Genomic DNA, 26609 nt, shown 5'->3' with positions numbered 1-26609 from the left:
ATGCCATTAGGAAGAGAATTCCAACATTTTGACCCAGCATCACTGAAGGAATGGTAATATATTTCTTCTAAGTCAGGATGATGAGTGGCTTGGAGGGGAACTTGTAGGGAGTGGTATTCCCACATATCTGCTGTCCTCATCCTTCTAAATGGAAGTGGTTGTGGGGTTGGAAGGTGCTGTCTAAGAAACTGTGATGAATTTCTGCATTGTATCTTGTAGAAGGTACACTGTTGCTACTAAGTGGAGAGATTGAATGTTTGTAGATGTGGGTCAGTCAAGCAGTTTGCGTGGTCTTGGATGGTGTCAAGCATCTTGAATGTTTTTGGAACTGCACCCATCTAGGTAAGTAGGGAAAATTCTACCACATTCTGACTTGTGCAATATAGATGAACAGATTTTGGGGAGTCACGGGGTGAGTTACCTGCTACTGTATTCCTAGTCTCTGACCTACTCTTCTCACCACTACACTTACATTGCTGGTCCAATTCATTTTTTATGTCAATTATAGCCCACTGGATGTTGATAGGGATTCAGTGATGGTGACACGATTGAATGTAAAAAAGGCCACTGTTTGGTTTTCTCTTGTGAATAATGGGCTTGACATTTGTGTGGTGTGAATGTTACTTGCTATTTTTAATCCCAAGTTTGGATATTCTTCAGATGTTGTTACATTTGGATATGGACTGTTTTGGTATCCGATGAGTCGAGAATTTTGCTGAATATTGTGCAATTAATGGCGAACATCCCCACATTTGATCTTATGATGGAGGGGATGCCACTGATTAAGCAGCTGAAGATAGTTGGGCCTAAAACACTACCCTGAGGGACTGTAGGGCTCCTGTGGCACAGTGGTAGTATCCCTCCCTCTGAGGCAGGAGGCCTGGATTCAAGCCCCACCTTCTGCAGAGGTGTGTATTAACATGTACAAATAGATTGATTAGAAACATCTCCCCTAAGGAGCTCCTGATGAAGTGGTTAGTCCTCTCATTGCTGTTTTTTGGGATCTCAGTGTATTAACAATTTTCAACAGTAGCAACAGTGAACAGTAACACACTGAATGTGCTTCATTTGTTGTGTAACACTTAGGGATATCCTGAGGTCCTGATGAGGTTTTACAAATGGAGTGCTTTTGACTTAGTTGAAATCTGAAGTATAGTATTCAGCATGATCCTCCAGCATGATGTATTATTCTCAAAATGTCATAAATAATGATGCATTGTCCTTTAGAATAATTACAAATAAAAAAATAAGCAGTGTCATTTTTCTGAAAAATTGAGTTGTGAAACATAGTTATTTGGAATCACCCTTTTCCCATTATACCAATTTTCTAATACAATCTCTCATTTACTTTTCATCAGATTTCTTCAAATTTTCAATTAAAAATTTCCAGTATATTGAGAGCTGCTTCCAGTCACAGATTGAACTATCATCAGGGTTTTACTTGGAGGCTTTACAGTTAAGATTCTGTTTGAAAAGGAAGTCATCAGCTGCAATTCTTGACAATAGTGGAATTCATGCTGAGATAATTAAGAATTAAGACCGTTCTTGTTGTCTGGAGAAATTCAGGCACAATTAACTGCAGCTCAAGTTTTGTGCTCACAAGAGGGGGAAGGGCTAATGAATGAGTTCAAGTAGAATACATTTTATTTTGTGAAACCCCTTCCAATCGCAGGCAGATGTGCAGGGAAACTCGCTGTGATGTTGAGCTTCTCGATGGGGCTGTCAAAGATAGTAAGGACCTGGAGTATACAGTTGAGTTTGACACCCACAGTGCAGCAGCAAGTCTACATTGTCTGAGAAGCCCACCTCTCAGATGAGACATTAAGCAAAGATACATGGCCACTATTTTGAAGAAGAACAGGGAGGTTCTCCAAGGTACCCTGGCCAAATGTTTATTCATGAAACCAAGATCACAACAGATAAGCTAGTCATCTTCACATTGCTGTTTGTGAGTGCATGGAGTGGATACTGCAATTCTTGCGTTACTACAGTAACTACATTTTAAAAGTGCTTCATTGTGCTGTGAAGCATATTGGGATCATCCTGAAATGGAGAGGGGTCAGGCAGAGGGATGTTGTTGGAAATACAAATGCAAGCACTTTTCTATTCACATTTGGTAGATTGCATTATCAGGGGGAGCTGCAGCTTCAGAATAAAATGACAGCTCCTGATGGATTGGACCATTTCCCTTTGCTGCACTCCTTGTCCTCACAGGCTGTGAACAGGATCATCTGACAAATTCTATCCACTATTTCCCTGTACACAGCCTCTGCTTTAGCACAAGCATTAGGCTGGGAGTCTAGAAACTGCCAGATGGTGAAATGTTTTCAGAAACTCGTCCTGACATCAAGCCCTTTGCACCCACCACTGGATGTGCTTTGCTGAGCTTTCTCAATAATTAGAGCAAATACTTGTGATTCACTGTAACCTAACACTTTGATTGTCAAATACAAAAGTGACAAATACGCCCCACTGGCTTATTTTATTGGTCTAAAAGGGGAGCCTAATTTACAGTACTGGGATCAAAGAGTCACTTCTATACAGTCATTAAGTACTCCAAATACCAGGTGGAATTACTGCTCAGCTGAATTTTAAATGCATTTCAAAAAGGCGTTGAGTTCAGTGAATGCAGTCAAGGATATTCAGTCCATCAGTACATGTATTTTAAAGCATCTATTGCAATACCAGTTCCATTTTTAACAACTTGCAGTTTCACGATCTAGAGTAGCGTAATGAGGGGAACAAACCCTGAAGCAGATCTGCATTGGTATTTGGAAATAAAACCAGTTTGACACCAGGCTGGGACACAGATAAACTCTAACTTCTCACCTTTAATGAATTGTCTGAACTGAAATGTCACTTTTTAAAAATATATTGTTAAACCCTAAAGTTATCTCGGGGCAGTGATTTGAAAGAAATTCTGGGATTTACATATTAATAAATGGAAACCTACATCCCCATTCTAAGTGATTAAAGATTTAACAGTCATCTAGGTTTGTCTAATACATCACATCAATTGTATAACACTTCGATCTTTTACTTATATATTGTGTCCAATGTATCCTGCCCCACCAGCTACCTGACGAAGGAGCAGCGCTCTGAAAGCTTGTATTTTCAAATAAACTTGTTGAATTAAAACCTGATGTTGTGTGATTTTCAACTTTGTCCACCCCAGTCCAACACCGGCACCTCCACATCTTGACATTTCACGATAGTGACACATTGCTGCAATTGGAGTGATTTATTTTGCACCATGTGCTGATAAACCTGTTTGTTAATTACTCCATTAGGAAGACAGTGGGGATTCCTAGTGGTTAGCAGATTTGTAAATTGATGAAATCACAGATGTCGATGCAAAAGATACCATATCAAAGCTAAATCATTGCCTAAACTTGATGGCTGTCTAGGAGAGGCCTCAGAACAGATGCAATGTAGGGTTTCAGCCAACATTTACATTTGATTATCAAGTTAAAAATCAGACAACACCAGGTTATAGTCCAACAGGGTTAATTGAAAGCACTAGCTTTCAGAGCGCCGCCCTTTCATCAGGTGGTTGTGATGAAACACCTGGTGAAGGAGCAGCCCCCGAAAGCGATTGCTTCCAATTAAACCTGTTGGACTATAATCTGGTGTTGTTTGATTTTTTACTTTGCCCACCCCAGTCCAATATCGGCACCTCCAAATCACTTGATTATCAGGCACGCTGCTAGAGCAACTGGAGATGGTGAGAAATGGGACGCTTTCTCGATCCACACTGCTGAGACAAGATTGGAGTGTAGGAGGATAGAGAGGGAGGGATCGGGCTGAGGGTGATGGGAAACAGATCAGAGTATGGAGGGGGAGAGAAAGAGATTGGAAGGTGTGGAGAGAGAGGGATCAATGGGTATGCGGGCTGAGGGAGACAGAGAAGAACTGGAATGAGAGAGTCAGGGATTGGAGTATGAAAGATGAATCGGAGTATGTGATTGGTGTGTGTGTGGGAGTAAGGTCAGGATGTGGACGAGAGGGAGGAAAATGGTGTGAGAAAGGGAGGGGAATCACGGTGTGGGATAGAGAAAGGAATCAGGGTGTGAAGGAGGGGTCAAGGTGTAGGAGAAATGTAATTTGGGAGAGGTTTTGGAGTGTGGGAGAAAGGAAAAGGTGTGGGGGAGAGGGGTGTGGGAGATGAGATCAGGATGTGGGAAAGGGGGTCAGTGTGGGAGCGGGTTTTCGGCTGAGTGGAGTGTAGGGTGTGGGAGAGAGAAGGGACCAGCTTCTGGGGGAGAGATGGGGGCTCAAGGTTTGGGAGAGATATTATTTAAATTTTGTGGAAGAGAGGGTTTAAGGTGTGAGAGAGGAAATTATAATGTGGGAAAGAGAGGCACCTTGCTCAGTGTTAGGAACTTCAGACCTGTTTCCTCAGTGTATCCACCCCTGTCTCTCTAATTAGTGTCAAATGATGCTAGGAGGAATGCAACCTGACTAAAAGTTGGCCAAAAGTGGGCAGGTATGCTACAGGAGCAGGCTGGGAGTGTGCCTGCAATATGTACATCCAGATTATTTTGTAATTGTTCCAACCTGTTCTTGTAGGTGGAGGACATTCCCTTGACCCTAGCATCTCAGTAAAGGTAGCATGCATTGAAATTCTGGCCTTTCCTGCAGTGTATAAGCTGTTTTATCATCTTTCCTTCCTGATTCCCAGGTTGCTGAAACATCATTACAGAGCTGTGAACTGAATTCAGGATTCAAAATGTTGAATCTAAAGCAGTCATTCTCATGACATAGGCATTACTGGTGACCATGGCATTAATTGCCCATTTCTAGTTGTCTTGAAAAGGTAGTCATTGGTCTTCTCCTTGGACCTTTGGGTAATGATCTGATATATGAATGCTGTTCAACTGTTTCAGAGGACAAACAATCCTGTTTACATAGATGGTCATACAAAGACCAAATTGGGAATGGGGGACAGAATTTCCGTTAATGAATCTGTGGGATTTTATACCAATTCACTAACATTGCGATTATGCACTGACATCAGATCTATTCTTTAACCAAATTCAAAATCTCAAACTGCTGTAGTAGGACTTGAATATGAGCTCATCCAGATTACTAGGTTGGTGATTTACTCACTGCATATTTGTACCAGATGTACTGCCTCAATGTAATAGCTCCATTCTGCCACCTATCAATATACGGCTATAGTGTGGTTTGTGATTGCGCAGAATAGGGTCATAGAGTCACAGAGATGTACGGCACGGAAACAGATCCTTCTGTTCAACTCATCCATGCCGATCAGATTTCCTAACCTAATGTAGTCCCATTTGCCAGCACTTGGCCCATATCTCTCCAAACCCTTCCTATCCGTAAACCCACACAGATGTTTTTTAAACGCTGCAATTGTAGAAGCCTCCACCACTTCCTCTGGCAGCTCATTCCATACATGCACCACCTCTGTCGGAAAAGGTTGCCCCTTAGGTCTCTTATGTTTTTCCCCTCTCACCTTAAACCTATGCCTTCCAGTTCTGGACTCCCCTACCCCAGGGAAAAGACTTTGTCTATTTATTCTATCCATATCCCTAATGATTTTAAAAACTCGATAAGGTCACCCCTCAGCCTCGAATGCTCCAGGGGAAACAGCCTCTCCCTATATCTCAAATCCTCCAACCCTTGTAACATCCTTGTAAATCTTTTCTGAACCCTTTTAAGTTTGACAACATTGTTTGTATAGGAGAGGGACCAGAATTGCAAATTGCAATATTCCAAATGTGGCCTAACCAATGTCCTGTCCAACTGCAACATGACCTCCCAACTCCTATACTCAATACTCTGAGATTACTGTATACCATTTCATGTCACCTTATGTATCTGTGTGAACTATTGAAGTATCAAATATCTAATCTACAGTGCCTTTTATCTTGGAAAACTTCTAATCATGTACATTATGGCACAGTTTCCATATTCAGCAACTTATATCAAAGTGATGAATTCATAGTTCTATCTGTACAAACCCGAATGTGACAGGTGTTGTATATATTCTATCACCTGTACCTCTGCTTCAAATAATTTTTAAAATCCTCTGGTATGGAATTCAGAACAAGGGGATAACAATTTAATATTAAAACCAAGCAATTTTGGGGTGAAATCAGAGGACATTTTCAAATAAGGAGTCCTGGAAATTGGAAATTCTGTCTTTCAAATGGTGTGGATGTTGAGGGCTAATGTTTAAAATAGGGATTGCTGAAATTGTTTCCTCAAGGGTATCAGGGTATATATAGACATGGTAGATAAATGGAATAGAACAGAAAAAGCTGAAAGTACACAGGGGTCTGGCAGCATCATTGGAGAAAGGGAGAGTTAATGAATCAGTTTGATGACTTCAGAACTGGAAAAAATTTGTGATGTAACCGCAGATGGGAAAAAAACAGTAAAGCTGACGAATGAGATATATTGATCTGAGTCATCTTGTATACTTAAAAATGGAGATTTAGTTCAACCAGTGATTTCATTTCCAAGCACTACAGCTTGTTTTTTCATGGCTTCTCCCTCTGGCTTTTAAGCAAGTATACGATGGGGAAAGTGAGGAAAAACTAAAGAGGAGTTAGAAAGGCTGTAGGCAGGAAAGATTAAATGACAAAAAGAATGAAGGTGCAAGACATGGAGATGGTAATGGATGAAGGAAAGGAATAAAAATGGACTGGGAGCAGTCAGAATAACAAGGGCCTTATCATTACCAACAGTCTCTATCCCACAGGACACAAGACAAAATTGTTCAAAACACTTGTTAGTGCAAAGAACTTAACAACTCTCAATGAAGGGATGGGTAGTGTGCATCAAATGTATACTGAGCTTCATTGGAGCAATGCAAAAAAAGCCCAAGAGGTTGGAGCCTGAGGAAGAGGGGAGCAGACATTGAAAATGAGAGATACCTAGAAGCTTGGGTCATGATTGTGGACAGAACTTAGATGTTCCATAAAAATGTTACTCAATCTGTATTTAGTCTCCTTGATGTAGAGCAAACCACACTGTGAACAGTGAATGCCGTTGACTAAATCAAGAGAAGTGCAAGCAAATCACTATTTCGCCCTGGCAGGAATAATTGGGTCCCTGGGTGCTGAGATACATTTATAATTTAGATGGGAAGGGGGTTGGATATTTGTGGTGTTTAAGGAGTGGACTAGAGTGTTGCAGAAGGAGGCAGGAGAAGATGTGTCATTGCTGAAAATGTGGAAATGATGGAAAATGTCGCCTGGTGTTTGTGTGGAGTTTGCACATTCTCCCCGTGTCTGTGTGGGTTTCCTCCGGGTGCTTCAGTTTCCTCCCACAGTCCAAAGATGTGCAGGTCAGGTGAATTGGCCACGCTAAATTGTCCATAGCGGTAGGTGTCGGGGAATGGGTCTGGGTGGGTTGCTCTTCAGAGGGTCGATGTGGACTTGTTGGGCCGAAGGGCCTGTTTCCACACTGTAGGGAATCTTAAAAAAAGAAGGCGATGGAGCATAGGATGATAGCAATGAGTTGTGCTACAGCGTGTCTTTCAGTGGCATAGTGGGCGAGTAGAATTTCCCCTCTCTTTCCTGTATGATTCGATGATATGAAATGCTGCATTGTTTACTGTTCTTTTAGCTATTGAAACTGAGGGAACAGCAGCAGCAGCAGCAGGACCCAGGAGCGGCAGAGCTGCTATTGAGCTGATTCACTGCTGCATTGCTAGTTATAGGGACATATTCAAGCTGACTTGTTAATTACCTCGCTTCATCTTGGGGATTTGAAATTCTCAGGTATTGAGGATCCCCAAAGGAAGAGAGGAGTATTCCACTTTCAAAACCACAGGCAGCAGAGGATTTTGAAGTATGTTTTTTTTAATCACATCGTGCTATCTCTGAAATTCATGTGAATGTCGGGAACTAGAAGCTGACTAGTATCTTCACGGGCCAACAGTGGTGTGTTTAATTATTCTGCTGGCTGGAGCCTCATTCAGTAAAATCCTAACCCCAAGGTAATTAGAATAATTTGCCGTGTCTGGTTCCACGTCTTCCCAAGATATCGTACAAAGCTTTGGAGAATATGTTGCACATGCATAGATTGGAATTGCAATAAGGAGCAGTCAGAATAATATGTAGTTACTTTTAATTATACGGAGTTATACTGTTGTTGGGTATTCTGATTTCTTTCATTACTGTGCATACATTTCTGTCACAAGATCCCTTTTAGTCTAGTTTTTTTTTCTCTGGGGTAATGTATTGTTCCATTAGTCTATTTGAAGGTATTATTCAGACTGTTATTCAGACTGTGGTTATTTGGTCTTCCCTGTGATTCACTTTATCCAGGAGTTTCCTGTGTATAAACCGCACTTGTTCAAAAGAGGTGCCTCCAGAGATGGACAAATGTTTCTGTGTTGATGCCTGATTAATACCATGGATTGTACTCAAATAATGTTCAGTTTTACAAGAAGAAACAGTATGACTTTTAAACTAATGCAGTGGATTAAACCGATGGGATTAGATCCACTTATTTTACAAATCAATTGGTTTAATTATCTATTTACATACTGGTAAAATCAGACAAATCACTGGCTGTATAGGGAGACTGTTAAACAGTAAAATGAAGTTTCCTCGTTCATATATCCCACTGGTTAACGATTAAGGATAGAATGGTTTCAAAATTATTGTGGAGTAAATGAGGTACAATAATAATTATATCTGCAAAGATGTGCATTTATCTCATGCATTTAATATTGAATTAAATCCCAAAATGGTTCATTGAACCATAAGTAGACAAAAATAATCCAACTTAACTAGCAAAAGAACCAAAGGGACGGTTAAGATTTTTAAAAAAAATACAGTAAATTGTGATCAGAAGTGCGTTGCCTCAAGATTGTCAGCAGCAGATTCTATCATAATTTCCAAAGTGGAATTGGATAAATATTTGGCAAGTATGTTGAGAAAGAGTGGGGGAGTGTAACTAATTGATTGGACACATTTTCAGAGAGCTGATTTTCCTAATCCTTTAGTATTCTATGATCCTGACTAATGGTAATATTGGATATGTCTGACCCCAGAATGAAACCTAGCTTGATAGGTCATAAGTTTTACTTTTCCAGTTTGGTTACCATTTTGGTTATCTGACGAAGGGCTCTGGCCCAAAACGTCGATTTTCCTGCTCCTCCGATGCTGCCTGACCTGCTGTGCTTTTCTAGCAAAACACTCTCAACTCTGATCTCCAGCATCTGCAGACCTCACTGTCTCCTACCATTTTGGTTAGTCATTAACCATATTCACACGAGGCCACCAATACTCTTTAACAGAGTAAACTGATGTTTATTACTCAGAAGAGGAAAAAAATGCATGTTCAATGGCAGTTTAGAAAGATTTTAACATAATTAGTAAAAACAGATAATCAACCTTTTCCCACAGCATTATCATTTGTGGATAATCAGTCCCAATGAAGCATTGCTACTATCGTAACTCTAATTTCTTACTTAACTGTCCCTTGCTGTTTAAATGGCCTAAAGACTGAGAAGTTTTATTTCTATTCTGACAGCTGGGAGATTTCTACAAACTCTCAAAATGTGATGACTCTACAAACTAACAAACTGCGAAGATGGTGTTCTTCTGAACTGAAATCTGATTCTTCTGAATTATTAGTGGCTCCATACCATTTGTTTATCTGTGTGTCATAAAACCTAGGATTGTAAACATTCGATCAATTAATTCTATGCTTATTTTGCCAACTTAAGTCATGTGCTTTCTTGGAAATATTTTTAGTTCACTATTCCAAATGACATTCTGACCTCTTTTAAAAAAAAGCCATCACCTTCACAGAACTGGCACCATAAAATTCATTTGCCTCTACTTTAAATCCAAATTCATAAACAATATTATAATCCTTTATGATGTGATGTCGTGGATTATATGTTAGTAAATTAGTTATTATAAACTGAATCTTTATCCATGTTGTCTTTCTATTGCTAATGATGGACTCTTGATTTCAGATCAATAGGAATATTGGAAATCCATTAACCAAAGAAAACTTCATGATAGCTAATTGTTGGCTTCCAAAGCTTTCTCCATCTAGTCCGTTCCACATATTTGATGATGTCAAGCTCAGGTCCAGAAAGGGGCTATGCAGAAGACCCAGAGATGGATAAAGTGGCAGAGCTTCAGCAGGAGCACCTGGCACAACAGGTAGCTGCTGTGCAGGTGTCTGAGGATCCCTCTTTGAGGCATGTTGGGACGGCATGCCAGAGCACTGGGGTCAAGGACTCAGACCAGTCAAATGCTAAAGGAGGCGCACATACCAATGGAGTAAATGAGGACAACACCAGAACTTATAAGAGTGTAAGCAGCGTGACAAAGAAGATAGCCTCGCGGCCTAAACTCTCTAGCAGGAAGCTTTCTCTTCAAGAACGTTCGTCGGGAAATGCTCTCTCAGCCAGTGGTGTCCTACCGAGCTATGGTGCCTATTCAACTGGGCCATTGCCATCTGCAAGACGGCCAACTGTTGAGTCCAGCCGGATCAATATGGTCAACTGCCAGGTGACTTGTTTATTAATTTGTGCCAATGGTTCTATAAAATCAAAACAATATCAAACGCTGTTTTAAAAATCTTCAAAATGTTATGAAATAGAATACTTGCTGGCATTTGTACCTCTCAGAATTGGTGGGGAAGGTGGTTTGAAGGGCAGAGAGTCAAGTGAGTTGGCACTGGGAGATACCTATCCACTTCCTACCACCTAAGGAATTGAATTCAGGGCAGGAAGGCGAAGGGCCAACCTCCCTGAACCAAAGCCATTTGATGCTCTGAACTGGTCAATTGATGATGAAACAATGGACCCACCCTGACATGAGCCCGATTAACTGTGTTCCTTTGCAGGTGAGAAATGTAACTGCCTGACCAAGCAGTAATATAGAGTGGGAGGTGCCTTGATCTATCCTAATCTGGGGCATGGATGGACATCAGAGGAGAGCTGGGGGATACCACCTGTTATTTGTGAAGCTTATTGAGGTTTATAAAATCGGGAGGGATATAGATAAGGTGGATGGTAGGTGTCTTTTCCCTGGTTTGGGCGATTTCAAGACAAGGGGGTATATTTTTAAGATGTGAGAAAAGATTTTAAAAAAGACATGAGAGGTATGTTTATTACACAGAGATTTCATGTGTGGAATGAACTTAGGAAGTGTTGAATGTGAGTACAGTTACAGCATTTAAAAGACATTTGAATAAGTACATGAATAAGAAATGTTTGGAGGGATCTAGGCCAAGTGCAGGCAGGTGGGACTAGTTTAATTTGGAATTATGGCCGGGATGGACTGGTTGGACTGAAGGGTCTGTTTCCGTGCTGAATGACTCAATGACTTAAGCCTTCACTTTAACTATGAAAAGGAAAAACTATGGCCACAGTTTATATTGGTAGGTAAATTCTTGTTTTTTGGGTTGAAGAAACAAAGATGGTCTTCACCTTAGGTGTAATTGGTCAGTGTGGATAGGGAGTGAGAAAATAACGTTGAAGCTGTGAGGAATATTTTTGCAGTGGAGAAAATAGATTAGTCGGCTGTTCGGGCCCTCAAACATGCTTTGGCATTCAACTAGATATAGCTGATTAACTACCTCTATTTCTGCCTTTTTCCCTCGCTATCCTACATCCTTTGATCTTGAATATTTAGAAATCTATCCATCTCGGTCTTGAATAAGCTCTGGCTGAGGCTACACAGCATTCTGGGGATGGATTCAACACAATAATTGTGCTTTGAGCTTCGCTGAAGTTTTTGCAGATTAGTTACTATAAGGTCACGTTTGAATAATGGTTAAGTGCTTTTGGCAGTTCAGTGCCTAATATCATTGTCAATGTCCTGTCCACTGTTTAACACAGGTGCTCATTCACCGAACATAAAGAATAGCACTGTTTCTAAATTATTCAAAAATGAATTTCACTAACAGTGCTCATGGGCTTTTTTTTTAATTACCAGCCTGAGAGCAGTGAGGTTATTTCTTTACTTTTCAAGTTAATTCATTTCTGCTGCTGGATTTGGCACCTCGTCCATTTTCTAGCCTCTTGCCTAGGGCTCTCAGTGCCGCTCTAACCTACCAGCTCTCTGGGCCACTTGGCCCCCCCAACCCCCTAATCCCAGTATCCTTGATGGTCTTCTTGTGGATGCTTGGCCTCTTGTTCCTAGCCTGGTTCCTCCTCTTATTTCCCTTCTTAGCACTAGTGGTGATAACTGTCTTCTGGTGCCAGCCCTGGGGGCTGGGTTTGGTGGTAGTGGAACGGAAGTTCTAACCTTCCTGGTGCTTAATATTTCATCATGAAGGAGTCCGACACCTTGTGACTGTCATTTGGAGCAGAAGCCTCCTATCACCAGGTCCCTGCTTTGTTTACCCACAAGTTGACTTGTGCCCCATCATAGTCAATGGCCAACTGAGTCTTCTAGGTGTTGGCCAGTTATATTTATAACCAATCAGCCCTGAACTGGATGCACCAGGGTAGATTTTCTCTGAGGGTGTTTGGGAAGATTATCAGGCCATCAGCTGGTATCAGTGGGAGCCCTTAGCACATTTGGCAACCAGTGGGTCAAAATAGGAATTCTTTTCCGAATTCACCGCTGACTCCCCACAATTTTTTTTTCAGGAATACATCCTCTGAATCACATTTATTTAGATTCTTGGAGCAGTTTCCAATCATTGTTAAATCGCTTATTGTAACCATACATTGTGAACACGCCTGGACAGTTCACAGCCGCACCCATAACGCAGTCTCACAGTTGTGTGCAGCTTGCAGCTGCACAATCTTTTCATTCATTCAAAAGCTGAGAACGTAGCTGGCTGGGTCAGCATTTATTAAGAGTCAACCACATTGCTGTGTGACTGGAGTCACATGTAGGCCAGACCGGGTAAGCATGGCAGTTTCATTCCTAAAAGGACGTTAGTGAACTGGATGGGTTTTCCCGACAATGGATTCACAGTCATTAGTAGACTTCATTTTTAAAGAATTCAAGTTCCACCATCAGCCATGGTAGGATTCAAACTCAGGTCCCCAGATTAGTATCTGGATCGCTGGATTAAAAGCCCAGTGATAATACCACTAGGCGATTGCCTGCCCTAAGCATGATGTATAAGTAGGCAATACGTAGCCTCATGGCAATGCAATGCAGCCTCAAGGGCTATATATAATATAGAGTCTAATGACTGCACACTAAACAATGTCACATGCTCCACAATATCAGGTAGTCTTCTTAGAGTGTGGGATGGCTGGAGGAGAAGTGGTTCCCATTTTAGAGGCGGGGGGGTGGTGGAATCAGGTGGTTCAGTTACTCAAGTTTTTTTTGTGGAGCACAGATAACTGTTTCCTGCTTCCTCCCAAACTTTATTTACATGGCTAACTATTTACCAGGCTACAAAGTCACAGATTTACACATCGGTGGCATGGCGGCATTGTGGCTAGCACTGCCGCCTCACAGCACCAGGGCCTCCCTTAGGTGACTGCATGTGCAAAATTTGCACGGTCTCCCCAAGGGTTTCCTCCAGGTGCTCCAGTTTCCTCTCACAGTCCAACGGTTAGGTAGATTGGCCCATAATAAAGGGGTTATGGGTATCGGGTGAGGGGGGCGTGAGGGTGGGTTTGGGTGGAATGCTTTTTGGAGAGCTAGAGCAGACTTGATGGGCAGAATAGCTTCTTTCCACACTGTAGGGATTCTATGATTCTATACTCAGCCAAATCTGCACTTAATGCTGACCTTTACTAACCTAAGGTCACTTCTACCTCACCTTTGGAGTTCAACTCTTTTCTCCATGTTTGAAGGCTGTAATGAGGTCAGGAACTGAATGACCTTGGTAGAACACATGCATCAGCGAGCAAGTGTAGTTTGATATCACTGTTGATGACACTTTACATCACTTTACTGATAATTGAGAGTACGTAGATAGGGCAGTAACTGACTTGAGTTGGATTTGTAATGCTTTTTGTATATTGACACTCAGTGACATTACCATCACTTGATCTTTTATTGTAAGCATACTAGAGGTTAGCTGGACACAAATATGTGGCTGTAAGAGCAGCCCAGAGTCTCAGAATCCTGCAGTGAGCAACTTATCTCCTGACTCCCCAAAGCCTGTCCACCATCTACAAGGCACACTTCAGGAGTGTGATGGACAACTGATAAGTTGACTAGATGACTGCAGCTTTGACAACACTCAGGATGTTTGAAATCATCTCACCATTTAGGGAAAAAACAGAAACGGTACTGATTTGGGTGATCAATCATGGTCATATTAAATGGTTTGAACAGGCTTGAAGGGGTCCTTTTTTTTATATTTCTAAGTTTCATCTAGGACAAATAGCCTGTTTCATTGGACCACGTCCATACCATTCACTCCCTTCATTGCTAATGCACTTTACCATTTACAAGATACACTGCAGAAATTCATAAGGCTCCTTTGATAGCACTTTCCAAATCCCCAACCATTTCCATCTGGAAGGAGAAAGCCAACAGAACATCATCACCTGTAAGTTCCCCTTCAAGATACTCACCATCCTGACTTGGAAATATATCAATGCTACTTCACTCTGGCTGTGTCAAAATCTTGCAACACCCTCTGTAACATTTAGTAGATGCCACTGAACCTCAAAGACTGCAGTAGTTCAAAAAGGCAGCTCACCATCACCTTCTCCCGGGCACGCAGGGATGGACAGAAAGTGTCAGCAACACACACATTGTATGAATGCATTCACAAGAGAGTTTCCAAATATTAATTTTTTCGCTGTTCCTAGGGTGCATCCAATGCGGTCCTGATGCTTTCTCATCTTGAGGCATAGACAGTCAATCCAACACCACATCCTTATGAAAATTAGTACCATGATTTCCTCCTTTTCAACTATGATCTGGGCAACATCATCTTCTTTGGTAAAGACAGTTGCAAATGATATGTTTCATACCTCAGCTATGCCCCCAAATTCATGTATAACTCCTTTCCTCGGTCCTTAATTGGACCAACTCCTCCTTTTATCCACCTGTTCCTATTATTATGGATGTACAATAATTAGTAAAAGAATCAGAGGCTCTGAATCTGTGTGGAGCAAAAAAATGTATAGCAATTTGCTCAAAGGGATATTGGAAGGAGATTAAATTCAGAATTTGATAAATACTGGAATTGAAAAGAAATGAGGTGAAGGAGGATAAGGTACATTGGAAGTTCTTTCAAAAGCTGACACAGGCATGATGGGCCAAATGGTCTCCACCTACACTAAAGCATTGATGATTCTTTTAACACTGAACTTGAGTTCACTTTGTGCATGGAAGGATCATTTTCTGGCAGATTGTTTGTGCGTGTTGGAGCAAGAACAAGTTGATTATCTGTCTAAGTAAGAGTTGCAGTCTTTTGGACAGTTAATTAAACTTTAATCAAGAAGAATTATGTTTTGTATAGCAACTTATTTTCCTTTGGATTGTGGTTTTTCTGTTTATCTTTGGCTCAACATAGGAGCAGGAGTGAGCCAGTTGGCCCCTCACTTTTTCCACCAGTCAGTTAGATCCTGTATTCTGTTCACACATTTTGGGCTTTTTAACCCTTTTAGTCCTTTACTTAATAAAGTCTGATAAATTTCAGGTCTGAAATTTTCAGTTTACTCCCCCAGTGTTGTAAGCTGTGACTACGGTGGGCACGTGGTTGTGATAGAATCTTTCTGGGTAGAGTTGTTGCCACCAGCCTTTTTGTAATACAACTATAGGGCTTACTCATATTAAGTGGTGAAGGATTAACCACAAATAATCCTTTGTGAACTTGAGTGGCAAGAAGTAGTTTATTACGTTCTAACAGGTTAAATTAAGTTAACTTAAGTAAATAAAGAACACACAGAATTGCTGTACTGAGATCTGAAACAAAAACTGAGAAACTCAACACGTCTGGCAGAATATGTGGAAAGAAAATTAGAGTTAATGTGTCAAGTCCACTGATAAAGCATTAACTCTGTTTTACGTCCACAGATGCTGCCAGACCTGCTGCATTTCTCCGCCACTTTCTGTTTTGTTACTTTAGTGTAAAGCCTGTTAATTACATTATCGCAGTATAAGATACATTATTATCTTCTCTGAGATAATGACTAGCTCTGTGCTATATTACCATAGGCTGTAGAACTGACTAAAAAGCAACAACAAAATTAGAACTGACTAGCTGCTCCCAAATGCAATCAATTATATAAATGTGCCTGAGTGAGTGATGGAAATGGGCAAGGGCAGAACAATAGGTCAGATGTGGTTGAGGGCCCTGTCAAACACAGTGGATGGGAAACCATGGTTATGGAAGAAGAAAGACATGTCAGCAGTGCTGTTTTGGAAATCATCTGAACAGATACAATATAGCCCACCCTTACCCCTTCCCATCACTCACAACAGCGTGATCGGGACCCCTTATTCTCACTTTTCATCCCACCAGCCTCCGCATTCAAAGGATCATTCTCTGCCGTTTCAGACAACTCCAGCAGCATGCCACCACTCAACACATCTTCTCCTCTCAGTACTGACTCTTCGACATTGCGGCCCTCCCCTGGTACTGATCCTCTGACAGTGCAGCCCTCCCCCAGCACTGGCCATCCGGCAGTATGGTAATCCCTTAGTACTGACCTTCCAACTGTGCAGCTTTCTCCTCACTCCCCCTTTCTGCATTTTGCAGGAATCATTCTCTCCAGGACATCCATGTCCATATCTCAACCACCAATGCCATGCCCCCTTCCAATGTTACCACAGAAGGTGAAACACTTGCCCCTTTACCTCCTCACCATCCAATGGCCTAAACCTGAGCAGCATTTCACCTGCTCCTCCTCCAAACTTGTGTATTTTTTCTGCTGCACACAATGTGGCCTACTCTGCATTGCAGACTAGATGTCCAATCTGTGCACAAGCATGACCCTGATCTTCCTGTAGCCAGTCATTTTAACATCGAGAACTGCTCGCATGCCCACTCCCTGATTTCTATACCTACATCATACTATGGTGACCACACATGGAAAACATCAGTTATGTCTTCCAACCCGATTGGTATAATACTGTTAATGAAGAAACATGGTAAGGATTAGGGTGCCTGTCGTCTGTTGTAGGGAAATTATTGGGAAAAGTTCTTGAGGGGTGGAATTAATTTTCATTTAGAGAGGCAAGGATTGATCAAGGATAGTCAGCATGGTTTTATCAGGAGGAAATTGTATCTAACAAATTTGATTGACTTTTTCAAGGAGATGGCAAGGTGTTTAGATGATGGTAATGCAGTTGATGTACTCTACTTGACTTCAGTAAGACTTTTGACAAGGTCTCACATGGCAGACTAGTTCAGAATTTAAGACCCTATGGTATCCAAAACAGTTTGGCAAATTGAACTCAAAATTGCTTTAGTGGCAGGAGGCACAATGATGGTCGAAGGGTGACTTTGCGACTGGAAGCCAAAGTCCAGTGACGTACCACAAGGTTCAGTGCTGGGTCCTCTGTTATTTGTTATGTGCGTTAATGATCTAACAGGAATGTAGGAGGAATGATCAGTAAGTTCGTGGATGACCAGAAAATTAGTAATGTGATAAAACATGAGGAGGAAATCCTTAGACTACAGCAGGATATAGATGGGCTGGTCAGATGGGCTAAAGATGGCAAATGGAATTTAATCCTGAAGACTATGAGGTGATGTATCTTGAGAGGACAATTAAGGCAAGGGGGAACATACGTTGAATGATGGAATCCTGGGAAATATAGAGGATCAGAGAAAAGCTTTCCCCTTAGGGGAGGGGTCAGTAAGCAGAGAGTTTCAAGGTAATAAGCAGAAGGTTTAGAGAGAATTTGAGAAAAAAAAATTGTCTCACAGAAGATTGTGAGTACCTGGAACCCACTGCCTAAAGGGCTGGAAGAGCAGTGTTATGGATCAGACCAAACCTCCTCAAAACATATAAAGGAGAAGCCGAGACCCTAACAGGCAAGTGTGAGGTGCTGTGTTTCTGATGTGATTCAATTGGTCAGACTACTAGACTTTAAGCAAAACTCATTTTATTCTTACAGTTAAAATTTAAACAAAAAGAATTGATATAACTTTAACAATATCAAAATACTTAATATGATAGTATATAATTTAACTCCTACTCATTAACTATTCCCATATAGCAGCAACTCATAAACTCTTGACAAAGGCAAATTCAGCAACTTGGATTTCCCTCTCTTGCTATCTCCCCCATTGAGAAAGAATACCAACAGAATGAATCTAGCAGCAGAGAGAGACAGAGAAAGAGATAGAGAGAGAACTCAAGCATTTGCAGTGGTGGAGAGAGAGCTGTATGTAGCAGCTCCAACTCCAAACATACCAACTTGAAAGCAAAAACTAAAACCCAGGTGTGTGTGAGGCTGACTCCACCCACTCATGCTTCTTTTGTCTAAGTTATAAAAAACCCAAAGCTATTTACTCTGCTTTCAGTGGAGCAAACATCAAGTCATCAGGTTCCTCAAGAGAAACAGTACAGAACAAATCCCTCTTAAAGGCGTATCTCATCACAGCAGGAACCATTAACAAATTAATAAATATTGAGATGGATACTTTCATCACCATTGCATACAGGGCTACTGACCAAATGCTGGAACATAGAATTTGAATAGTCGGATGTTGGATGGATACAGTGGGCCAGAGGGTCTCTTTCTGTGCTATAAAAACTTTATACCTCTCTGACTCTGTTTCCATGTGTTTTGTGGGAATAATTGATTCCAAAGGATGTAGAAGATCCTGTGGCACTATTCAAAGAAGAACAATCGAATTCTTCCCAAGTCCTACTAATACTTTTCCCTCAAGCAGCATTGCTAATGGACATATTATCTCTAATCGTTTATCTTATGGTTTGTGGGAGCTCACTGGGCGCAAATTTGTTGCTACGTTTCTAACAATTGTGAACAGATTCAAGAGTATTTCATTAATTATAAAGCACTTTGGGATGTCCTAAGGTTGTAGAAGATGCTATAGAAATGCAGTCTGTTTTTTAACACCATCAATAAGGATTAAATATCCTTTTAATTAAAGGTAATTTAACCCATATTCATTTAAAGATTCTCTAATTTCAGTACTTCCTGTCCTGCAGGAGTCAGTGAAAATGCATTAAATGTACCAATCCATTCTTGCACAAGAATCTGATAATGATCAATGATGCTGATAGCCTTTGCAGCAGTAATATCAGTGCATCAGGTCACACGGTGACCAGGAGTGCAGCAGATGGAGAGCATGCTGATGATTGAACTGTTCCTCAGCTGTTATTATGGCAGAGTTTTAGTGCAGATTGGCCTTGACTGTGCCAGGAGCTCCGCCTTTGCAGAAATTCTTGCCTGAGGCACAGAGACAAGTGATTTTGGGTCCTGCTCACTCCTGAACAGTGCTAAACAAGTGTGATGTTCTCTTGGGTTGGTTGGCTGAAGTCTTTTTAATGAATGCTGCTTGAAGCATGGATCTAAGTGAGGTAATAAATTTTATTGCTTTATTATGATATTGGTGTTGTCAGATAGTGATATGTTTATTTGTCATTGTCTTTTGTAAAGTGTGGGAATTGCATTTATTTCCATTTCATTGTAGCTTTCATTTTCTGTTCCACATTTAGCTGCTGTTTCCCTTCCCATAATGAATGTGCTGAAACAAGCTGATGTTGTAACCAAGTGCCTTACTGGGTGTTAATTTGTCTGGTGTCAGCCGTGGTCAATGGTCCCAATTTTATGAATTAGAAGGTTGGGGATTCAAGTTCCATTGTAGAAACTTGACCACATCTTTTGCTGCTGCACTGAAAAAGGACTGCACTGTTGGAGGTGCAGTTTTAGATGACAAGTTAACCAAGGCACCATTGCACCTTTAGTAGGCATAAATGATCACACAAGAGGCGTTCTACCTGGCTCAAACCTATCTCTTAACCAAAATCACTGTAATAAATGATACAATTATTCATCGTGTTACCTCTGTGGAACTATACTGGATGCAAAATGACTGCTGGATTTCCCTACATTCCAAAAATGGCTAAACTTCAAAAGAACTTAATTGACTCCAAAGTGCTTTTGAACGACCTGAAGTTTTTTTGCACTAATTAGAGATGGCTGATAAGATCTTGGTTTATCACTCCTCAGTCCAACCTAAGGCAGTCCTGCACTCACTCACTGTTACAATGAAATCTCAGGCTGGATAATGTAGTTATATCTCTAAGATAGTACTCCAAATCACAGCTTTCTGACAGCATGTCAGAGATGGTAATGCTACCTGCGAAAATTAGAAAAAGGTATTAGAAATCAAGGTTTAGAAATGGCGAAGCAAATCCTTTTATTCAAAGTAATTATTTGTATTCCATTGTTAGAAAAATAGCTCAGTGAAAAATACTGAAGGGTTGATAATATATTTGTGTAAAATAATTGTGCTATGGAATTCTCTCAGGCCATAGAGTCACAGAGATGTACACCACGGAAACAGACCCTTCGCTCCAATTCGTCCATGCCAACCAGATATCCCTACCCAATCTAGTCCCATTTGCCAGCACTTGGTCCGTATCCTTCTAAACCCTTCCTATTCAGATGCCTTTTAAATATTGTAATTGTACCAACCTCCACCACTCCCTCTGGCAGCTCATTCCATACACACACCACCCTCTGTGTGAAAACGATGCCCCTCAGGTCCATTTTAGATCTTTCCCCTCTCGTCCTAAACATACGACCTTTAGTTCTGGACTCCCCCATCCCAGCAAAAATACCTTATTTATTTACCTTATCCATGCCCCACATGGTTATATAAACCTCTATAAGGTCATCCCTCATCCTCCAATGAGACAAGATTTGCTTTGTCACAACCCTGGGCTTTTGTGTTCTCTTTTCAAGCATTCTTGATCTAAACAAGAAACAGTCTTGGAGTATTGTGATAGGAGAAAGTGAGGACTGCAGATGCAGTCCCTATTGTGATAGGGACTGGGCCTGAGAATGGGAGAGGGCCAGAGCCAGCAGATACCAATGGAGTGGTGAAGCTAGATACAGTGTAAATTGGGTAAAATCAGAGTTTGGGAAATGAAAACGGAAGCATTAAAGGGTTTGTATCTTCTGCAACAAAACATCTTTGATAGTCTTAGAGTCGATGTAAATGAACATACAAAATAGGAGCAGAAGAAGAAAATTCAGCCACTTGAGCCTGCTCTGCCGTTCATGAAGATTTATAGCTGATCTATTTGTGTATTGGGTTTCACATTCCCATCTGCCTTTGTCATCCCTTGATTCCCCTGCCTATTAACACTCAATTAGTATTAACTTTAAAAATATTTAATAACATAGCTTCCGCTGCAGAGTATTCCAGCGTTACAAAACTCTTAAAAGAATTCTCCTCATCTTTGTCCTAAAAGGGTTACCTCCAATTTTCAAACAGTGCTGCCTAGATCTGGATTTATTCACAAAAGGAAGCATCCTTTCCATGTCCACCTTGTCAAGATCATTTAGGATCTTCTAAACTTCTACTAAGTTGTTCTTCACACTTCTCAACTCCAGTGGAGAAGCAAGGCCAGCCTATCCAAACTATCTTGATAAGACAACTTATTCATTCAGGGGATGAATCTAGTAAGCCTTCTCTGAACTGCCTACAATGCATTTACATTCTTGCATAACAAAAACTATTATTCCAGAAGTAACAGTTTGTGGGGCCAGGAGAAAAAATAGTGGCATGGCAGCCATTTTTTTTGGACCTGTCAAGACCATTAAGATTCCAAAATGACATCCATGCTATACATGCATAATTCCCACATAAAGTACTCTGGATGTTATATTGATGAGGAGTTATCACATGTTCACCTAATGTTTGTTGCAGAACAGTTGATGGTGCCCAGCAGTATGAAATGCTGAAATGCTGATTTGAGGCAAGGACTGGTATTTTGGAGCTCCATGCTCTGCTCTCCACCCTTTCTTAACCCTTGTTGTGGTTCTGTTCGCCGAGCTGGAAGTTTTTGCTGCAAACGTTTCGTTCCCTGGCTAGGGAACATCATCAGTGCTATTGGAGCCTCCTGTGAAGGAGGTTTGCTTGTGAGGTTGGGGACATTTAAAACTACTTTAGTGGGTGATGGGGCACAGAGTGAATATAAATGATTAGATTAAATTAGTTTAGGTACAGTTTGGAAACGGGCTGTTTGGCCCAACAAGTACACACTGACGCTGTGAAGAGTAACCCACCCAGACCCATTCCCCTACACTTACCCCTGACTAATGCACTTAACATTATGGACAATTCATCTTTGATTGTGGGAGGAAACCAGAGTACCCAGAGGAAACCATGCAGACGCGGGGAGAATGTGCAAACTCCATACAGACAGTCGCCTGAGGTGGGAATTGAACCTGGGTCCCTGGCAGCAGTGCTACCCACTGAGCCACTGTGCTGCCCCCAAGTTGGAAACAAAGTTTAATCAGGTATAGAATGAATACTGGGACAGTCCAGTAAACAAAAAAGACATGGGCATGCTAAGACACATGGGAAAACTGAAAAACTAAATTTTAATGCAAGGAGCCTGACTGATAAGGTAGATGAGCTTAGACCATAGAATAGCATGTGGGAATATGATATTGTGGCAGTCACTGAGAAATGGTTGAAGGAATGGTAGGACATTCTAGACGATTCCAGAGTCCCAATTTTTTCTTAAAACAAAGAGGGAAACCCTGTGAGGAGTTGTCTCAGTCATTAACCTTGGAGTTAGCTCCGAATATTGTAATTTCTGTTGCTGCTTTGTGTATGTGTGAGAGAGAGAGAGACAGAGAGTGTTGGCGGAAGGAGCCTTTTGCAGATGGACCAGCACTATGAACAGCAGGTACAACAGTTTGGAGGAAGACCCTGAAGAGTATTTCTTCATCACAAGAGCTTCCTTCTTAAAGAAACCTCAATTTAAACACAAACTGTATTAACCTGAAGAGTGGCAGGTCACGGAAGAGGTCTACAGTGGCACTGACAGCGGCAGCAACACCAGGATGAGTTGGACACAGCTCCATCCCAGCCGGGGGTGTCCTGGAGAGTAACGAGCAGGTCCAGGGCTGGCTCGCCCAACCTGAACGCATAGACTGAGCTGAAGCTCCAATTCCGCAGTTAAGCCCAGGCGCTGGATGGAGCAGCAGCATCGGTGAAAAGGACGGACTGCAGACCAGTGGCAGCGTCAGATGGGGAGCAGGAGTTATGGAATTCATACATCCCCAGACCGTAGCTCCAGCTTGGTCACAGCAGTGGCAGCAGTGGCAGCAGCAGAAGCCTGTGACTGAGACCCCAGAGCCCATTACAGAGACCCCAGTCAATGTCAAGCAGTGACTGGAGGAGCAGCAGGGAAGGAAGGAGAAGAAGAAAGAAAGATGAAGTCTGTTGCAGTAAGATCCTGCATTATATTCAGTGTTTCAAGATGGCATAAGAGCGTAGTGATATTTTGCATATAACACACAAGAAAACATTTTTTACTTTTTTATGTTCAGGTGGCAACAAATCTAAATCTATAGAGGTTTAAGGTGTGATTGGGGGTGATATAAGAGAGATGGGGGGATTGCATTGTTGGTAAAGAAGGCCATCACTGCAGTAATGAGGAAGGATGTCTTAGAAGACTGTTCATGTGAGGCCATCTGAGTAGAACTTAGAAATTTGTAAAAAGAGAGATTACTTTGCTGCAAACATCCCAATAGAGAGAATTAGATGAGGAGGCAAATAACAGAAAGGTGTGAGAGGGTAAGGGCTATTGTAATAGGGGATTTCAACTTTGCTAACATTAACTGGGATCTCCTTCATGTGAAAGGATTCTTTTAAAGTAACTGCAGAAGAATGTTTTGTGCCAGTACACAGATAGTCCTGCTAGAGATGGGGTAGTGCTTGACCTAATCCTAGGGAATGAAATCAGTTAAGTGGTTGAAATGTCAGTGAATAAACATTTTGAGATAGTGACCATAACTCTGAAAGTGTCAAAGTCATTATGGAAAGGGATAAGAACAGTGCAGAAGTTTTCTCTAAATTGGGGGAAGGCTAATTTCAATGTCATTAGGCAGGATCTGCCAAACATAAACTGGGAACAGCTACTTGTGGGTAAGTCTATGTTTGGAAAGTGGGAGTCTTTCAATACTAGTATTATGAGAGTCCAGGACCAGAGTGTTCTACTAAGAGTGAAGGGCAAAGCAGCAAGTCCAGGGAATCCTGGATGTCAAGAGTTTGAGAAAGAGAAAAACAGAAGCAAATGTTAGATACATAGATTAAATGCAGAGGAGGCCCTTCAAAAGTATAGAGAGTGTAATACGGGGGATGGTGCTTCAAAAAACAATGTCTGACATTTCTGTTTTTGTCTGCTAGCCATGAATCCTTGATTGGGGCAGTTACTCAGTGAACTTATATTCTATGAGGTCCACCTGACTGACCTTGTTACAATCACTACAATCTACACGGTGTCGAGACTTGGTGTCACAGAGTTCTATAGCATTGAAACAGGCCATTCGGCCCACCATGTCTTTGTGACCAACGAACACTATATTATACTAATCCCACTTACCTGCACTCTGTTCCCAGCCTACTATGCCCGGGTATATTAAATACTCACTCAGATGCTTCTTACATATTGCAAGAGTACCTGCCTCCACCACTCTCTGTCAGGTTGATTTCAAGTTGAAAACTCACCCCATTAGATGGAATAGAAAGTATTAGATAGCCTTCAAGTCCTAACATTGGAACAATAGAGTGTGTGTGGATGCGCTGTGTAACAACACACAAAAAGACAGAGGCTGAATGCCAGGTAAAGTGTTCAAAGTTAAATTGATAGATTAATGTTGGGGAAGGCAGTCAAAGAATGAAGAACAAATGTGGTTTCAATCACACTCTACAAAAGATGCATTGTTTAGAGGAATTCATGTGTGTTCTTACATGAGCAACAGTATCTATGGTGACTGCTGACTTATTTTTGACCCTGGGAGAAAGTGTTGGAGTCCTGTAGATGTTGGAGTGTGGTGCTGGAAAAGCGCAGCAGGTCAGGCAGCATCCAAGGAGCAGGAGAATTGATGTTTCGGGCAAGAGCCCTTCATCAGAAATGAGGCTTGTGAGCCGGGGGGAGCTGAGAGATAAATGGGGGCAAGTACGCTGAGAGTGTGATAGGTAGATGGAGGTGGGGGTAATGGTAATAGGTGGGAAGGAAGATGGATGGGTAGGACAGGTCATGAGGGCAGTGCTGAGTTGGGAGTTTGGATCTGGGATAAGGTGGGGGGAGGGGATATGACAAAACAGGTGAAATCCAAATTGGTACCATGTGATTGGAGAGTCCCAAGGCAGAAGGTAATGTGTTCTTCCTCAAGACTTCAGGTGGTAAAGGTTTGGCAATGGAGGAGGCCCAGGACGTGCATGCCCTTGGCGGAATGGTTGGGGGAGTTGAAGTGTTTGGCCATGGGGCAATGGGGTTGGTTGGTGTCGGTGTCCTGGAGATGTTCTCTGAAGTATTCTGCAATTGGACATCCTGTCTGCCCAATGTAGATGAGACCGCATCGGGAGCAATGGATGCAGTAAATGATGTGTGGAAGTGCTGGTAAAACTCTGATGGATGTGGAAAACCCCTTTGGGACCTTGGACGAAGGTGAGGGGGTAGGTGTGGGTACAGGTTTTGCAATTTCTGTGCTGCCAGGGGAAGGTGCCGGGAGGGGAGGGTGGGTTTGTTGGGGGCGTGGACCTGACGAGAGTTGCGGAGGGAATATGGATAGGGTTAGGGAGGGAAATATATCGTTGGGGTGGTGGGGTCCATTTGTAAGTGGCAGAAATGGCAGAGGATGATGCGATGTATACGGAGGTTGGTGGGGTGGAAGATGAGGACCATGGGGGTGCTGTCCTTGTTGCGGTTGGAGGGGTGGGTGCGAGGGCGGAGGTATGGGAAGCAGATGAGATGCACCAGAGGGCATCATCGACCATGTGCAAGGGGAAATTGCGGTCTTTGAAGAAGGAGGCCATCTGGTGTGTTCTGTGATGAAACAGGTCCTCTGAGAAGCAGATGCAGTTGTGGCAGACGAATTGGTAATAAGGGATAGCATTTTTACAGGTAGCAAGGTGGGAGGAGGTGTAATCCAGATAGCTGTGGGAGTCAATGCATTTGTAGAAGATGTCTGTTGAGTCAGTCACTGTTGATGGAGATGGAGAGGTTCAGGAAGAAGATGGAGGTGTCCAAGATGGTCCAGGTGATATTAAGGTAGGAGTGGAATGCATTGGTGAAGTTGATGAACTGTTCAAACTCCTTGTGGGAGCACGAGGTAGCGCCAATGCAGTCATTAATGGAGTGGAGAAGAGTTGGGGAGTGGTACCGGAAGATGGATTGTTCCATGTACCTGAAAAAGAGACAGGCATAGCTGGGCCCATGTGGATGTCCATGGCTACCCCTTTCACCTGGAGAACATCTCAGAAACACCCACACCAACTAACCCCATCGCTCTGTGCCCGAACACTTCAACTCCTCTCTCACTCTGCCAAGGACACACAAGTCCTGTGCTTCCCCCATTGCCACACCCTAACCACCTGACGCTTGGATGAAAAATGCATCATCTTCTGTCTTGTGACCCTCCAACCACGTGGCATCAATGTGAATTTCACCAGTTTCCTCATTTTTTCTCCCCCCTCCATGTCCCAGATCCAAGTTCCCAACTTGG

At 42.0% G+C, this 26609-nt stretch overlaps 1 protein-coding gene across 4 annotated transcripts in view; it reads left to right on the top strand.

The window, feature by feature from the left end:
• camkk1a (calcium/calmodulin-dependent protein kinase kinase 1, alpha a) overlaps positions 1–26609 on the top strand; it is a 250736-nt gene that overhangs the window by 115360 nt on the left and 108767 nt on the right. For all 4 annotated transcript variants that reach the window (XM_060848477.1, XM_060848475.1, XM_060848478.1 and 1 more), the window contains one exon: positions 9968–10511. In XM_060848477.1, the coding sequence (XP_060704460.1) occupies positions 10068–10511 (444 nt within the window). In that variant the 5' untranslated portion in view covers positions 9968–10067. The remainder of the gene's footprint in view (positions 1–9967; positions 10512–26609) is intronic.

Source organism: Hemiscyllium ocellatum, chromosome 31, assembly GCF_020745735.1.
Source record: "Hemiscyllium ocellatum isolate sHemOce1 chromosome 31, sHemOce1.pat.X.cur, whole genome shotgun sequence".
Classification (NCBI taxonomy): Eukaryota; Metazoa; Chordata; class Chondrichthyes; order Orectolobiformes; family Hemiscylliidae; genus Hemiscyllium; species Hemiscyllium ocellatum.
This window is presented reverse-complemented; position numbering and strand designations above follow the sequence as displayed.